Source organism: Salvelinus alpinus, chromosome 19 (genome assembly GCF_045679555.1).
Source record: "Salvelinus alpinus chromosome 19, SLU_Salpinus.1, whole genome shotgun sequence".
Classification (NCBI taxonomy): domain Eukaryota; kingdom Metazoa; phylum Chordata; class Actinopteri; order Salmoniformes; family Salmonidae; genus Salvelinus; species Salvelinus alpinus.
The window spans coordinates 10,760,331-10,778,044 of NC_092104.1; the positions used below are offsets into that span (position 1 = coordinate 10,760,331).

The following is a 17,714-nucleotide window of genomic DNA, read 5'->3' on the forward strand; positions in this document are numbered from 1 at the left end:
AACGCTGGTCCGACCAATCTGATTCCACGCTTCAAGACTGCTTCGATCACGCGGATTGGAATATGTTCCGCATTGCGTCCAACAACAATATTGACGAATATGCTGATTCGGTGAGCGAGTTCATTAGGAAGTGCATTGACGATGTCGTACCCACAGCAACGATTAAAACATTCCCAAACCAGAAACCGTGGATTGACGGCAGCATTCGCGTGAAACTGAAAGCGCGAACCACTGCTTTTAACCAGGGCAAGATGACCGGAAGCATGACCGAATACAAACAGTGTAGCTATTCTCTCCGCAAGGCAATCAAACAGGCTAAGTCCCAGTACAGAGACAAAATCGAGTCGCAATTCAACAGCTCAGACACAAGAGGTATGTGGCAGGGTCTACAGTCAATCACGGATTACAAAAAGAAAACCAGCCCCGTCGCGGACCAGGATGTCTTGCTCCCAGACAGGCTAAACAACTTTTTTGCCCGCTTTGAGGACAATACAGTGCCACTGACACGGCCCCCTACCAAAACCTGCGGGCTCTCCTTCACTGCAGCCGAGGTGAGTAAAACATTTAAACGTGTTAACCCTCGCAAGGCTGCAGGCCCAGACGGCATTCCCAGCCGCGTCCTCAGAGCATGCGCAGACCAGCTGGCTGGTGTGTTTACGGACATATTCAATCAATCCTTATCTCAGTCTGCTGTTCCCACATGCTTCAAGAGGGCCACCATTGTTCCTGTTCCCAAGAAAGCTAAGGTAACTGAGCTAAACGACTACCGCCCCGTAGCACTCACTTCCGTCATCATGAAGTGCTTTGAGAGACTAGTCAAGGACCATATCACCTCCACCCTACCGGACACCCTAGACCCATTCCAATTTGCTTACCGACCCAATAGGTCCACAGACGACGCAATCGCAACCACACTGCACACTGCCCTAACCCATCTGGACAAGAGGAATACCCATGTGAGAATGCTGTTCATCGATTACAGCTCAGCATTTAACACCATAGTACCCTCCAAACTCGTCATCAAGCTCGAGACCCTGGGTCTCGACCCCGCCCTGTGCAACTGGGTCCTGGACTTCCTGACGGGCCGCCCCCAGGTGGTGAGGGTAGGTAACAACATCTCCACCCCGCTGATCCTCAACACTGGGGCCCCACAAGGGTGCGTTCTGAGCCCTCTCCTGTACTCCCTGTTCACCCACGACTGCGTGGCCATGCACGCCTCCAACTCAATCATCAAGTTTGCGGATGACACTACAGTGGTAGGCTTGATTACCAACAACGACGAGACGGCCTACAGGGAGGAGGTGAGGGCCCTCGGAGTGTGGTGTCAGGAAAATAACCTCACACTCAACGTCAACAAAACAAAGGAGATGATTGTGGACTTCAGGAAACAGCAGAGGGAGCACCCCCCTATCCACATCGACGGGTCAGTAGTGGAGAAGGTGGAAAGTTTTAAGTTCCTCGGTGTACACATCACGGACAAACTGAATTGGTCCACCCACACAGACGGCGTCGTGAAGAAGGCGCAGCAGCGCCTCTTCAACCTCAGGAGGCTGAAGAAATTCGGCTTGTCACCAAAAGCACTCACAAACTTCTACAGATGCACAATCGAGAGCATCCTGTCGGGCTGTATCACCGCCTGGTACGGCAACTGCTCCGCCCACAACCGTAAGGCTCTCCAGAGGGTAGTGAGGTCTGCAGAACGCATCACCGGGGGCAAACTACCTGCCCTCCAGGACACCTACACCACCCGATGTCACAGGAAGGCCATAAAGATCATCAAGGACAACAACCACCCAAGCCACTGCCTGTTCACCCCGCTATCATCCAGAAGGCGAGGTCAGTACAGGTGCATCAAAGCAGGGACCGAGAGACTGAAAAACAGCTTCTATCTCAAGGCCATCAGACTGTTAAACAGCCACCACTAACATTTAGCGGCCGCTGCCAACATACTGACTCAACTCCAGCCACTTTAAAAATGGGAATTGATGGAAACTATGTAAAAATGTACCACTAGCCACTTTAAACAATGCCACTTAATATAATGTTTACATACCCTACATTACCCATCTCATATGTATATACTGTACTCTATATCATCTACTGCATCTTGCCATCTTTATGTAATACATGTACCACTAGCCACTTTAAACTATGCCACTTTATGTTTACATACCCTACATTACCCATCTCATATGTATATACCGTACTCTATACCATCTACTGCATCTTGCCTATGCCGTTCTGTACCACCACTCATTCACATATCTTTATGTACATATTCTTTATCCCTTTACACTTGTGTGTGTATAAGGTAGTAGTTGTGGAATTGTTAGGTTAGATTACTTGTTGGTTATTACTGCATTGTCGGAACTAGAAGCACAAGCATTTCGCTACACTCGCATTAACATCTGCTAACCATGTGTATGTGACTAATAAAATTTGATTTGATTTGATTTGACATGTTATTGCCTTATTTCAGGGTTCAATATATAATTTACTCATGCATGCTGCATGTGCTGTGAAATAGATTACCATAATCCCCATTAAAATAACAATCATTTTAATAGTAACACAACGGCCGTGTGATACAACTTTTAGTGATGATAGTGGGTGTCAAACCCAAATTATTATAATAGATGCTAATTAGCAGAAGCTTTTATCCAATGATTTACAGAGAAGCGCATGCATGCATTTTCTTACAGGTGGCCCCAGCGGGAATCGAACGCACCGTCCTGACATTGCAGGTGCCATGCTCTACCAACTGAGTCACACATAACCATCAATCAGTAGTGTAAAAATTACCCAAATGTCATACTTGAGTAAAAGTAAATATACCTTAATAGAAAATGACTCAAGTAAAAGTGAAAGTTACACAGTAAAATTCTTGAGTAAAATTCTAAAAGTTATTGGCTTTAAATATACTGAAGTATCAAAAGTAAATGAAATTACTAAAATATACTTAAGTATTAAAAGTCAAAGTATAAATTATTTCAAATAATAAGCAAACCAGACAGCACAATTTTCTTGTTTTTTTTATTTACGGATAGCCAGGGGCCCAGTTCAACACTCAGATATCATTTACAAATAAAGCATTTGTCTTTAGTGAGTCCGTCAGATCAGAAGCAGTAGGGATGACCAGGGATGTCCTCTTGATAAGTGCATCAATTTGACCATTTTCCTGTCCTGCTAATCACTCAAAATGTAACAAGTATAGTGCCTTGCAAAAGTATTCATCCCCCTTGGTTTTTTCCCTATTTTGTTGCATTACAACCTGCAATTTAAATTGATTTTTATTTTTATTTCATGTAATGGACATACAAAAGATATTCCAAATTGGTGAAATGAAATTTAAAAAAATAAAAAATAAAAAAAATATTAAAAGTGGTGCGTGCATATGTATTCACTCCCTTTGATATGAAGCCCCAAAATAAGATCTGGTGCAACCAATTACCTTCAGAAGTCACATAATTAGTTAGATTGCACACAGGTGGACTTTATTTAAGTGTCACAAGATCTCAGTATATATACACCTGTTCTGAAAGGCCCCAGATTCTGCAACACCACTAAGCAAGGGGCACCACCAAGCAAGCGGCCCCATGAAGACCAAAGAGCTCTCCAAATAGGTCAGGGACAAAGTTGTGGAGAAGTACAGATCAGGGTTGAGTTCGAAAAAAATATCCAAAACGTTTAACATACCACGGAGCACCATTAAATACATTATAAAAAATTGAAAGAATATGGCACCACAACAAACCTGCCAAGAGAGGGCCGACCACCAAAACTCGGATCAGGCAAGGAGGGCATTAATCAGAGAGGCAACAAAGACACCAAAGATAACTCTGAAGGAGCTGCAAAGCTCCACAGCGGAGATTGGAGTATCTGTCCATAGGAACACTTTAAGCCGTACACTCCACAGAGCTGGGCTTTATGAAAGAGTGGCCAGAAAAAAGCCATTGCTTAAAGAAAAAAATTATCAAACACGTTTGGTGTTCGCCAAAAGGCATGTGGGAGACTCCCCAAACATATGGAAGAAGGTACTCTGGTCAGATAAGACTAAAATGTAGCTTTTTGGCCATCAAGGAAAACGCTATGTCTGGCGTAAACCCAACACCTCTCATCACCCCGAGAACCATATCCCCACAATGAAGCATGTTGGTGGCAGCATCATGCTGTGGGCATGTATTTCATCGGCAGGAACTGGGAAACTGGTCAGAATTGAAGGAATGATGGATGGCGCTAAATACAGGGAAATTCTTGAGGGAAACCTGTTTCAGTCATTCAGAGATTTGAGACTGGGACGGAGGTTCACTTTCCAGCAGGACAATGACCCTAAGCATACTGCTAAAGCAACACTTGAGTGGTTTAAGGGGAAACATTTAAATGTCTTGGAATGGCCTAGTCAAAGCCCAGACCTCAATCCAATTGAGAATCTGTGGTATGACTTATATACTGCTGTACACCAGCGGAACCCATCCAACTTGAAGGAGCTGGAACAGTTTTGCCTTGAAGAATGGGCAAAAATCCCAGTGGCTAGATGTGCCAAGCTTATAGAGACATACCCCAAGAGACTTGCAGCTGTAATTGCTGCAAAGGGTGGCTCTACAAAGTATTGACTTTGGGGGGGGGGGGGTGAATAGTTATGCACGCTCAAGTTTTCTGTTTTTTGTCTTATTTCTTGCTTGTTTCACAATAAAAAATATTTTGCATCTTCAAAGTGGTAAGCATGTTGTTTAAATCAAATGATACAAACCCCCCAAAAATCTATTTTAATTCCAGGTTGTAAGGCAACAATTCGGGAAAAATGCCAAGGGGGTTGAATGCTTTTGCAAGCCGCTGTACTTTTTGGTGTCAGAGAAAATGCATGGAGTAAAAAGTACACTGTTTTCTTTATGAATGTGGTTAAATAAAAGTAAAAGTTGTCAAAAATATATATAGTAAAGTAGACATACCCCAAAAAAACCATTAAGTAATACGTTAAAGTATTTTTACTTAAGTACTTTACACCACTGCCTTCAATGAAGGTTATTAGAGAAATTGCAATCTTACGTGAACTTCAGAACTGTTACACTGTTGATCGTGACATAATGTTAGTTATTTTGTGAGTTAGTACCATATGTAAAATACATTACTATATAAGCAATAAGGCACCTTGGGTGATTGTGGTATTTGGTCATTATAGCACGTCTAAGGGCTGATCTTACCATGGCGCAACGCGGAGTGCCTAGATACAGCCCTTAGCTGTGGTATATTGGCCATATACCACAAACCCCCCAAGGTGCCTTATTGCTATTATAAACTTGTTACCAAAGTAATTAGAGCAGTACACATGCATGTTTTGTCATACCCATGGTATACGGTCTGATATACCACGGCTTTCAGCCAATCAGCATTCAGGGCTCGAACCACCCAGTTTATAATGATATTTATACAAATTGCTCACTATATTGTGCCATTTCCTCTTCAGCATGGATCCAGAAACTATAGTGGATGCATAACCAGGCCAGCCCATTACAGCTTGGTTTGGCTGGACTCGGGTCGGCTCAATAGTTTGAATAGGAATAGGGTGTAATTTGAGACAGAGAGTCTCCTGTTGATAAGTGCTGCCCCATCCTGACGGCAGCACGTCACTGTGTGAATCCCCAGACTGGGTTTTAGTGTGTACGTTGTTTTGGTCAGGATGGGGCGATAGGATGAGGGATAAAGTTGTCAGTGCCGGGAGATCGTGTCTGATTGTGAGGATGGGATCAGCTAGAACAGGAGGATCAGGATAAGTGGATGAGAGACGATAAACACTGATACGACGATGTAAACATACCTGTCTGTGTTTCTCCTGTCTGTCTGTCTGTCTGTCTGTCTGTCTGTCTGTCTGTCTGTCTGTCTGTCTGTCTGTCTGTCTGTGTTTCTCCTGTCTGTCTGTCTGTCTGTCTGTCTGTCTGTCTGTCTGTCTGTTTTTCTTCAGTCTGTATGTCTGTCTGTCTGTCTGTTTTTCTTCAGTCTGTATGTCTGTCTGTCTGCCTGTCTGTTTTTCTTCAGTCTGTATGTCTGTCTGTCTGTCTGTCTGTTTTTCTTCAGTCTGTCTGTATGTCTGTCTGTCTGTCTGTCTGTGTGTTTTTTTTCAGTCTGTATGTCTGTCTGTCTGCCTGTCTGTTTTTCTTCAGTCTCTATGTCTGTCTGTCTGCCTGTCTGTTTTTCTTCAGTCTGTATGTCTGTCTGTCTGCCTGTCTGTTTTTCTTCAGTCTGTCTGTATGTCTGTCTGTCTGTCTGTCTGTGTGTTTTTCTTCTGTCTCTATGTCTGTCTGTGTGCTCTGAGGGCTGATAGTACAATGACAGTGGGCATGAATACATAACACACATGTTGTTTTACACTCTGTTGGGAACAAACAATTCATTCCCTTCTAAAAATCATTAACCTAACCTTAACCCCAAACCCCTAACCCCTAACCCTAACCCTAACCCCTAACCCTAACCCCTAACCCTAACCCTAATTCTAACCCTAATTCTAACCCTAATTCTAACCCTAACCTTAAGCCTCATCCTTAAACCTAAAATAGCCCCTTTCCTTGTGTGGACCTGATGAAATGTCCCCACTTCCGGTCCCCAAAAGGATAGTAAAAACAAACGCACACACACACATACACACACACTGAAAAGGAGCATGAATACGTAACACACACGGTGGCACTTCACAGAGAGACAAAGGCATATGGCCACCATGTCACTGGAGGGGACAGAGCCTCAGAGAGAGAAGATAAGACAAGCATGTAACCTTTAAAGGAAATTGGGAAATTCTACTGAAGCCTCTGTCATGTTTACTTGATATGCCTGCCTGTCATGTGTTTTCTTCTCTGTTATGTAATCCTCTATCTACATATAACATGTAGACATGTTGAAACCTTAACTCAGGGGTGTCAAACTCATTCTGTCCCAGGGTCCACATTCGGTCTTTAACGAGTTCTGCACTGAAAATGTGTTATATTTCCTCACGACAAAATGTGGGAAAAATAGTCCTGTATCCATCATTTCTTTTTTGAATTTTCTATGCTCCTTGACTGTTTAACTTTCATCTCAGTGATTATTAGTGAGCTGGACACAGTCAATAAACTGTATGAATGTAGTGATTATTAGTGAACTGGACCCAGTCAATAAACTGTATGAATGTAGTGATTATTAGTGAGCTGGACCCAGTCAATAAACTGTATGAATGTAGTGATTATTAGTGAACTGGACCCAGTCAATAAACTGTATGAATGTAGTGATTATTAGTGAACTGGACACAGTCAATAAACTGTATGAGGTCCATTATCATCTATTCACAGTTTCGATGTGGTTTTAGTCATTTTAAAGCAGGGGTCAAAGTAAGACGGTATGGTCAGACACCGGGAAAACAAATAGTGAGCCTATCATATGAGCTTATCACAATAATGAATAATAACAATAATGAAAACACCATTAAGAAAATTCTAGGATATAACAAGGCATGAACAATGAGTGAATGGACTTGAAAACGGGTGATATAGCCTACGCTCCAAAATGCGATGTGGTTCGATGAGAACACTCGACACCGAGACGTGTCCAGACAGAAGTGGACTGATCAATTCTGGCCTAATGACAATCACCAAATGTCATTAGACTTTTTGGTGTTCTGTGTAACAGATGTCTCTTTTCCATCCACTGTTTGGAGCCTGACTATATATGTTGTGACTAGATGAACGTGCTCACTAGCCTAGTAAAGAAGACCTTTGAAGTGATTGTTTGACAATCAGATGAAAACATCCTGACTGGTTGTGTTTATGCCACAATAAAAGGTAACACATTTTAATAGTGAAATAACAAATCTTTACGACTAGGCCCACAGAGATCCTATTGAATTAATAGGGATTCTATACGTAATTCTATGATTAGGTACATAAAATATGTTGGTGCATGCGCAGCATATAGGAGGTCACATACCGGGAAGAAATTAATTCTACTTGCACCCCTGTTTTAAAGTAAATTGAGTCCCCCCCCCCACACAAAAAAAATGATCATAAATAAAAGCAATATTGTATTTACACATTTTAACTCGCACCACCTGCATGATGGATTGGTCCCCTATGTGGGCCGTATGTTTGACACCCCTATCTTAATTCCGTATTAATTCACTTGGTGTTGGACTGTCTACTGAGTGCTCATAGTTACAAGAGGTTTAACCACCTGCTTGTTTGCTTGATTCAGCTACAGCCCAAACATGTTTTACATACTCATCTTTCATATCTACCAGCATGTCTACAGGTGGGCAATTCTATCATACGCATAGGTACAAAATAAATCTGATTTTACAAAACTACACTTGCATTATTGACATAGAGAGAGATGAAGAGAATTGAGAGATTGAGCGTATCGTATGGTTGAATTGTTCATAAAAATGTCACATTTTTGTCACGTCAATAAAGCCTTTTGAAATTTGAATTATAGAGATAACTGACCTGATTACCCTCCTCCGTGCGGTGATGCTGGCCACGATGATGCTCCCTGGTCTCGGTGTGGCCACAGCCTTAAACGTCCCCTTCCAGAACTTCTCAAAGAGCTGCTTCTCCCACTGGTGCTCCAGGCTGGCCATGCTGTCCGTTGTCCCCAGGGGGAGAGGGGCGCAGGGAGCCAGGGAGCGAGCCAAGGGGGGCTGGGGGTCCAGGGCTGCCCCTGGGAATGTGGTCTCGACGAGGGAGACTTCACATGTACTATACTCTACTACAGGAATGTGTTGGAGAGCGGAGCGCTCCGGAGCTGTCCAAGTACTGAATCTGAATCCACACGGGGAAACACAGCAAACAGCAACCGTTGTTCTCTTCCTGCTAGAGTAGGTCAATGTGTCAGTGCTCAGAGCTGCTCCTCTCTTCTGTTCTCTTCTTTCTACGGGGGGAGCATGTGGACCAAGCTGGACAAGACAAAGGCTTCTTCTTCTACTGCTGCTGCTGCTGCTGCTGCTGCTGCTGCTGCCACACCGTCAGGCTGTTTTTTGTTCTCTCTGAGGGGGGTAGCGTTTCTCTCCCTCTCCTCTTCCCTGTCTCTCTGCTCTGTGTTGTGTGGTAGTCTTCAGTTAGAGCAGAGAGTCACAGGCCATACAGGAGAATCCTCCTCTCCGGTCAGAGCCAAGGAGCCAATGACGGACGTAGTGTGTAAGGGAGTGATTCTCAGCGTGTTGCACAGGGACTCATACACACACACCGACGGGTGGATGAGATCTGAGAGCCGAGGCGAGTGTGTGCTGACTGTATATGTCTGGGTTTGTGGGCGTGAGTGAGTGAGTGAGTGAGTGGGTTTGAGAGTGTATGGATGAGCGTGCGGAGTGTGTGACGTGTGTGTTCAAAGCGAGTGAGGAGCCCAGCTGACTGGTAGCTTGTTTTGTCTTTCTAGGACTGTGACGTTGGGAGTAGGTCAGGGGGAGTAGGACACCTTGTTTCTCCTCTCCTCTGTCGACCTCTCTCTCTCTCTCTCTCTCTCTCTCTCTCTCTCTCTCTCTCTCTCTCTCTCTCTCTCTCGCTCTCGCTCTCTCTCTCTCTCTCTCTCGTGTGATCTTTTTTCTCTCCCCTCCTATTATTTTACGTCTTATTTCCCTCACTCGGTTCCCTCCCTTTAGTTACTCTCATTCTCTTACTCAGTCTCTTTCCCTTTTAGTCTCTCTGTGTCCTTCTCCCTCCCTCCCTCCCTCTAGGCCCCTCTCTCTCTGTGTCTTGGACAAAGGGCCAAGCCGTTTCCCTCCATTAGCATAACAGAAGGCTGGGTTTGAGAGAAGCGGCCGGTGCATGTGTCTGACACAATAACCCCCAAGGCTCAGAGTTTTTCCCCAGCAAGCCTGTACCTACCTACAGTATACAACATAACCCAACACAACAGCAGAGTCCAACGATGTAATATTACACAGCCCAACACAACCCAGATTACAGAATAACAACACAACAGTGTTTCACCAGCTATTCTACACAGCCCAACTCTTCTAGCTACAATATGCACCACACCCTCTCTCCTCTCCCTGCCGCTCACATCATCTGTCATAATATCTACTAATGCAATGCTGAGTACTCAATTTAGGAAGACATATTTGATTAATCATTTACTGTTGGATAGGATTCAAAATTGACTTCGACAGCTTGTTTCATTGAACCTTTATTTAACTAGGCAAGTCAGTTAAGAACACATTCTTATTTACAAAGACGGCCTACACCGGGCAAACCCAGACGACAATGGGACAATTGTGCGCCGGACTATGGGACTCCCAATCGCTGCCAGTTGTAATACAGCCTGGATTCGAACCAGGGTGTCTGTAGTGACGCCTCATACACTGAGATGTAGTACCTCAGAGCGCTGCGCCACTCGGGAGCACAAGTGGCAGTGATGATACATCTGAATATTTATGATCAAGGAATACACTGCAAGCAATAAATCTCTGGCAGCAAAACGTCCATTATTACTTGACCTTACCAGAAGCTTCTCTAAGTTTTTATATTTGTGGTTAGAACATGCATGACTTTGATCCGTCATAAATTGGGATAACAATCACCTGGCCAGGCTTGTTCTAATAGATATGCACGGAGGCACTCCAAACTAAAGCCAAGCTCAGTTAGATTATACATTAGCTGATAACATGAAAGTTAATGTCGAACAACACCAGCCACTTAATGATAAAAGCGGGCAGCCTGGATCGTCATCACTGTGCTTTGAATAAAGATAGAGTCAGGGTTCTGAGTCCCAAATGGCACCCTATTCCCTATGCAGTGCACTACTTTTGACCAGGGCCCGTAGGCAGTAGTGCACTATGTAGGGCATAGGGTGCCATTTTGGGATGCAGACCACAACCACTCTTCAATTAAAACACGCAAAGTTGACGTTTATTGTCATGAGTCTTGTCCTTGAAGCAGAACTGAGTGATTTCCCCATAGATAGGCCAGCTGGAAAGTCAAAACTGGCTATATGTAAACATAAATGAAAACAGAAAATGTGGTTAGCAGTGTGGTTAAGGTTAGGGTTAAGGTTAGGGTTAGATTTTATGACTTTTTGGCTTTGCCAGTTAGTGACCACTCTGTAGAGCTGTCTCCAGAACAAGATTCATGACAAAAAACTCTAGTCTGCTTAAAACACTATTCGAAATCTTTCATATACTTTGAGTGTTTGCTCAAGCCTGTCTGGAGTGCCAGATGGGTGGGGTTGGAACTTTTGTGACAATTCTATTGGTTCCATTGCACCAGACAAGCTCAATCAAACTCAGATAAAATATGGAACATGATTTCAAATAGTATTTGAACCGAGGTCTGACACAGAACCATGTCAACTGGACACTTGCTGAATATGTTTAAATGATGGGCTGGAATATATTATGAAATCACTGCTTTTGCCCTCACATTTAATATTCAGTTCTAAGGGTTGTGTTGAAGTCTTTCTGAAAGGGCCAGATATGCAGCAGGTGCCAGACGTACAGGTAAGATACAATGATAATTTACAGTTTATGAGAAAGAGCATGGTTAAAGATGCTACGCATGGGATTTTGTAAAAATGTTACATTGTAATTTCAGAAAATGTCCATAATATACTGAATCTGCAGTAATAGTGGAATGATAGTGTTTCACAGTATTACTTACCAGACAGTGCTGTGATTGGCTGTGATATTTGCCTATTGATTTCTCCCGCCGGAGAGGCATCTGGGAAAATGGGAAAGCTGTTTTAGTGTAGCCAATGTAGTAGCCAGTTTCAAGTAGCCAATTTAGAAATCGCTCTGTCATTTTTTTGTTTCTAAAATTCAACATTTTTCACTCAAATGTCAGTTTGTGAGAAAACAAGCACTGGATACTGTAGCGAATCATTGTATTTTATTAATACATTTTTTTATTTAACCTTTAACTATTTAACTTTAATTGTACCATCATACCGTCATATATTTTCAATCCCGAAAAAAGTATTATTACAGCTGTTTAAAGCTGGTGGATCAAAACCAAAAGTTAAAAGTGTAATGAACACAAGGGGAGACAGAGAGCTGGATACAAGCGCAGGGCGCAGCAGGTGTTTATTGTAAAGGGCCACAGGAGGAGGCAGGTAGCTGGGTCCAGGGGCAGGCAGAAGGTCATACACAGGAGGAGGCAGGTAGCTGGGTCCAGGGGCAGGCAGAAGGTCATACACTGGAGGAGGCAGGTAGCTGGGTCCAGGGGCAGGCAGAAGGTCATACACTGGAGGAGGCAGGTAGCTGGGTCCAGGGGCAGGCAGAAGGTCATACACAGGGGGTCCAAAAAGGCAACAGTACAGGCAGGGAAAAAGTTAGTAACATCATCCGGGAGATCAGGCAATAGGTTGATAACAGGAAATCCGATAGGCTAAAGTACAGGCAGGGAATAGACAAAAGGTGTCGATAGTGAGGGAGGCCAAAACTATCATACAAGGGAGGATTAAATTACACCGAAAAACAAACAATACCTGACAATGATGGGATGCAAAGAACTGAACTAAATAGTGTGTGAAAATGACATACAGGTGTGTGAACAGGTGTTCAGAATTCAGGTGATTGGGATCTGGAGAGTGAGCTGCGTTCAGGGGATCTACAGTTGAAGTCGAAAGTTTACATACACTTAGGTTGGAGACATTAAAACCCGTTTTTCAACCACTCCACAAATGTCTTGTTAACCAACTATAGTTTTGGCCAGTCGGTTAGGACATCTGCTTTGTGCAGGACACAAGTCATCTTTCCAACAATTGTTGACCGACAGATTATTTCACTTATAATTCATTGTATCACAATTCCACTGGGTCAGAAGTTTACAAAATTCCAGAAAATGATGTCATGGCTTTAAAAGCTTCTGGTAGGCTAATTGATATCATTTGAATCAATTGGAGGTGTACCTGTGGATGTATTTCAAGGCCTACCTTCAAACTCAGTGCCTCTTTGCTTGACATCGTGGGAAAATCAAAAGAAATCAGCCAAGACCTCATCTAAAAAAAAAAAATTTAACTGACCTCCACAAATCTGGTTCATCCTTGTGAGCAATTTCCTAATTTTTGAAGGTACCACGTTCATCTGTACAAACAATAGTACGCAAGTATAAACACCATGGGACCACGCAGCCATCATACCGCTCAGGAAGGAGATGCGTTCTGCCTCCTAGAGATGAACGTACTTTGGTGGAAAAGGTGAAAATCAATCCCAGAACAACAGCAAAGGACCTTGTAAAGATGCTGGAGGAAACAGGTACAAAAGTATCTATATCCACAGTAAAACCAGTCCTATCTCGACATAAACTGAAAGTTTACTCAGCAAGGAAGAAGCCACTGCTCCAAAACCGCCCTAAAAAAAGCCAGATTTTTTTGCAATTGCACATGGGGGACAAAGATCGTACTTTTTGGAGAAATGTCTTCTTGTCTGATGAAACAAAAATATAACTGTTTGGCCATATGACCATTGTTATGTTTGGAGGTTAAAGGGGGAGGCTTGCAAGCCGAAGAACACCATCCCAACCGTGAAGACCGTGGGTGGCAGCATCATGTTGTGGGGCTGCTTTGCTGCAGGAGGGACTGGTGCACTTCACAAAATAGATGGCATCATGAGGGAGGAAAATTAGGTGGATGTATTGAAGCAACATCTCAAGACATCAGTCAGGAAGTTAAATATTGGTCGCAAACGGGTCTTCCAAACGAACAATGACCCCAAGCAAACTTTCAAAGTTGTGGAAAAATGGCTTAAGAACAACAAAGTCAAGGTATTGTAGTGGCCATCACAAGCCCGGACCTCAATCCTATAGAAAATGTGTGGGCAGAACTGAAAAAGCGTGTGCGAGCAAGGAGGCCTACAAACCTGACTCAGTTACACCCGCTCTGTCAGGAGAAATGGGCCAAAATTCACCCAACTTATTGTGGGAAGCTTGTGGAAGGCTACACGAAACGTTTGACCCACGTTAAACAATTTAAAGGCAATGCTGCCAAATACTAATTGAGTGTATGTAAATTTCTGACCGACTGGGAATGTGATGAAAGAAATGAAAGCTGAAATAAATAATTCTCTCTACTATTATTCTGACATTTCACATTCTTAAAATTAAGTGGTGATCCTAACTGACATAAGACAGGGATTTTTACTAGGATTAAATGTCAGGAATTGTGAAAAACTGAGTTTAAATGTATTTGGTTAAAGGTGTATGTAAACTTCCGACTTCAACTGTATGTGTTTGAGAGTGTGAGCTGGAAAGTGGGCTGGAAAGTGAGCTGTGTTCAGGGGATCTAGAGTTTGAGAGCTGAGTTGGAAGCAGAAGTTACAAAAAGGCTCAAGAGAGAGTCTCAGCCATGTTACGGGGAAATTTAATGCGGGGAGGAGGAGATTTGTTTTAAATGTAGCCTAGTGCTGTTGCAATTCACCTATGTTCCACACAGGGGAGAAGTTCTGAGAAGTTCTGGGTGTAGCACCTGTACGAGTAGCACCTTTTACGTGTAGCACCTTTTACGCGTAGCACCTTTTACGTGTAGCACCTTTTACGCGTAGCACCTTTTACCCGTAGCACCTTTTACCCGTAGCACCTTTACGTGTAGCACCTTTTACCCGTAGCACCTTTTACGCGTAGCACCTTTTACGCGTAGCACCTTTTACGCGTAGCACCTTTTACGTGTAGCACCTTTTACATGTAGCACCTTTTACGCGTAGCACCTTTTACGTGTAGCACCTTTTACGCGTAGCACCTTTTACCCGTAGCACCTTTTACGCGTAGCACCTTTTACGCGTAGCACCTTTTACGCGTAGCACCTTTTACGTGTAGCACCTTTTACGTGTAGCACCTTTTACGCGTAGCACCTTTTACGCGTAGCACCTTTTACGTGTAGCACCTTTTACGCGTAGCACCTTTTACGCGTAGCACCTTTTACCCGTAGCACCTTTACGTGTAGCACCTTTTACGTGTAGCACCTTTTACGCGTAGCACCTTTTACGCGTAGCACCTTTTACGTGTAGCACCTTTTACGTGTAGCACCTTTTACGCGTAGCACCTTTTACGCGTAGCACCTTTTACGCGTAGCACCTTTTACGCGTAGCACCTTTTACCCGTAGCACCTTTACGTGTAGCACCTTTTACGTGTAGCACCTTTTACGCGTAGCACCTTTTACGCGTAGCACCTTTTACGCGTAGCACCTTTTACCCGTAGCACCTTTACGCGTAGCACCTTTTACGTGTAGCACCTTTTACGCGTAGCACCTTTTACGTGTAGCACCTTTTACCCGTAGCACCTTTACGTGTAGCACCTTTTACCCGTAGCACCTTTAACTGTGTGTGAAGACAGTCATGTTCTAGCTTTTGTGTTTTGGTGACGTTATTCCAAATAAATGAATGACTCAAACTCTGAACCTGGTGAAAAGGTATGGCAAATCTTTCCCTAAAATGGTTAAACAGTGGCCTGGTCCCAGATCTGTTTGCTGTTGTCAACTCCAGTGGGAGCTGGCAAGAGAGCAGAAACAGACTGACATCCAGGCTAGGAAAATAGCTACTTGATGTGCCAGTGGGATATCACAGGTCAGGAATAAATACAGAGATAGTTGGAAGGTATCTAATTAACGTGATGGTGGTCTTTCAGATATAGTTTTACAACATGGGTTGAAAACTCCATGTGAAATAAGCTTTTTATCTTGCCACTGTAATTTCTGTGAAGATGACTTTGATGAATGCATGCTGATACTCTCTCTTCTCTCTCCTCCAACCTGTGAATACATTCATCCCCCCAAATAACTATTTAAAAGGCATCCTGCTTTGGTACATCCATTAATGGACTCTTTTTTCTCATCTTATTCAACTGTTACAATGCACCTGCAAAAAAGATCGCTCATATGTGTGAGTGCCTTTTGAATTTTAAATTAATGATATACAATATCATAGTATAAATGCCTCATGATCTTAGTTCAACTATCTTACCCCCACCAGAACCCAAAATAAAATATTTTCTTACTCCATTGTTTGTAAAAAAAAAAATATATATATACAGTATATATATATATATATTTATACAATACCAGTCAAAAGTTTGGAAACACCTACTCATTCAAGGGTTTATTTTTACTATTTTGTACATTGTAGAAAAATAGTAAAGACATTAAAACTATAAAATAACACGTGGAATCATCTACATTAGTAACCAAAAAAAGTGTTAACAAATCAAAATATATTTTATATTTGAGATTCTTCAAAGTAGCCACCCTTTACCTTGATGACAGCTTTGCCTATGGCGTTCTCTCAACCAGCTTCATGAGGTAGTCACCTGGAATGCATTCAATTAACAGGTGTGCCTTGTTAAAAGTTCACTTGTGGAATTTCTTTCCTTCTTAATGCATTTGAGCCAATCAGTTGTGTTGTGACAATGTAGGGGTGGTATACAGAAGATAGCCCTATTTGGTAAAAGACCAAGTCCATATTATGGCAAATAAGCAAATTGAAATGACAGTCCATTATTACTTTAACGACATGAAGGTCAGTCAATACGGAACATTTCAATAACTTTTAAAGTTTCTTCAAGTGCAATCGCAAAAACCATCAAGCGCTATGATGAAACTGGCTCTCATGAGGACCGCCACAGGAAAGGAAGACCCAGAGTTACCTCTGCTGCAGAGGATAAATTAATTTGATTTCCCAGCCTCAGAAATTACAGCCCAAACAAATGCTTCACAGAGTTCAAGTAACAGACACATCTCAACATCAACTGTTCAGAGGAGACTGCGTGAATCAGGTTTTCATGGTCAAATTGCTACAAAGAAACCATTACTAATGGACACCAATAAGAAGACGAGACTTGCTTGAGCCAAGAACCACGAGCAATGGACATTAGACCAGTGTAAATATGTTCATTGGTCAGATGAGTCCAAATTTTAGGTGTATGCGTCCAACCACCATGTCTTTGTGAGACGCAGAGTAGGTGAACTGATTACCTCTGCATGTGTAGTTCCCACCATGACGCATGGCGGAAGAGGTGTGATGGTTTGGGGGTGCTTTGCTGGTGACACTTAAGCAGTATGGCTACCACAGCATTCTGTAGCGATACGCCATCCCATCTGGTTTGTGCTTAGTGGAACTATCATTTGTTTTTCAACATGACAATGACCCAACATACCTCCAGGCTGTGTAAGGACTATTTGACCAAGAAGAAGAGTGATGGAGTGCTGCATCAGATGACCTGGCCTCCACAATCACCCGACCTCAACCCAATTAAATTGGTTTGTGATGAGTTCAACAGCAGAGTGAAGGAAAAGCAGCCAACAAGTGCTCAGAATATGTGGGAACTCATTCAAGACTATCATCAAGACAATAGGTGGCTACTTTGAAGAATCTAAAATCTAAAATATATTTTGAATTGTTTAACACTTTTTTGGTTACTAAACTCAGCAAAAAAAGGAACGTCCTATCACTGTCAACTGTGTTTATTTTCAGCAAACTTGTGTAAATATTTGTATGAACATAACAAGATTCAACATCTGAGACATAAACTGAACAAGTTCCACAGACATGTGACTAACAGAAATTGAATAATGTGTCCCTGAACAAAGGGGGGGTCAAAATCAAAAGTAACAGTCAGTGGCCACCAGCTGCATTAAGTACTGCAGTGCATCTCCTCCTCATGGACTGCACCAGATTTGCCAGTTGTTGTAGTGAGATGTTACCCCACTCTTCGACCAAGGCACCTGCATGTTCCCGGACATTTCTGGGGGGAATGGCCCTAGCCCTCACCCTTCG

General features: G+C 42.9%; 1 protein-coding gene across 2 annotated transcripts in view; it reads right to left on the reverse strand.

Annotated features, from left to right (window-relative positions):
* The window catches only part of LOC139545004 (serine/arginine repetitive matrix protein 4-like), a 169,736-nt gene extending 160,405 nt beyond the window's left edge, over positions 1–9,331 (reverse strand). The window contains exon 1 of one of the 2 annotated variants that reach the window (XM_071352309.1): positions 8,466–9,329. In XM_071352309.1, the coding sequence (XP_071208410.1) occupies positions 8,466–8,599 (134 nt within the window). In that variant the 5' untranslated portion in view covers positions 8,600–9,329. Of the gene's footprint in view, positions 1–8,465 lie in introns of both variants that reach the window. The other variant, XM_071352310.1, reaches the window with a different exon arrangement.
* Positions 9,332–17,714: the final 8,383 nt, after the last annotated feature.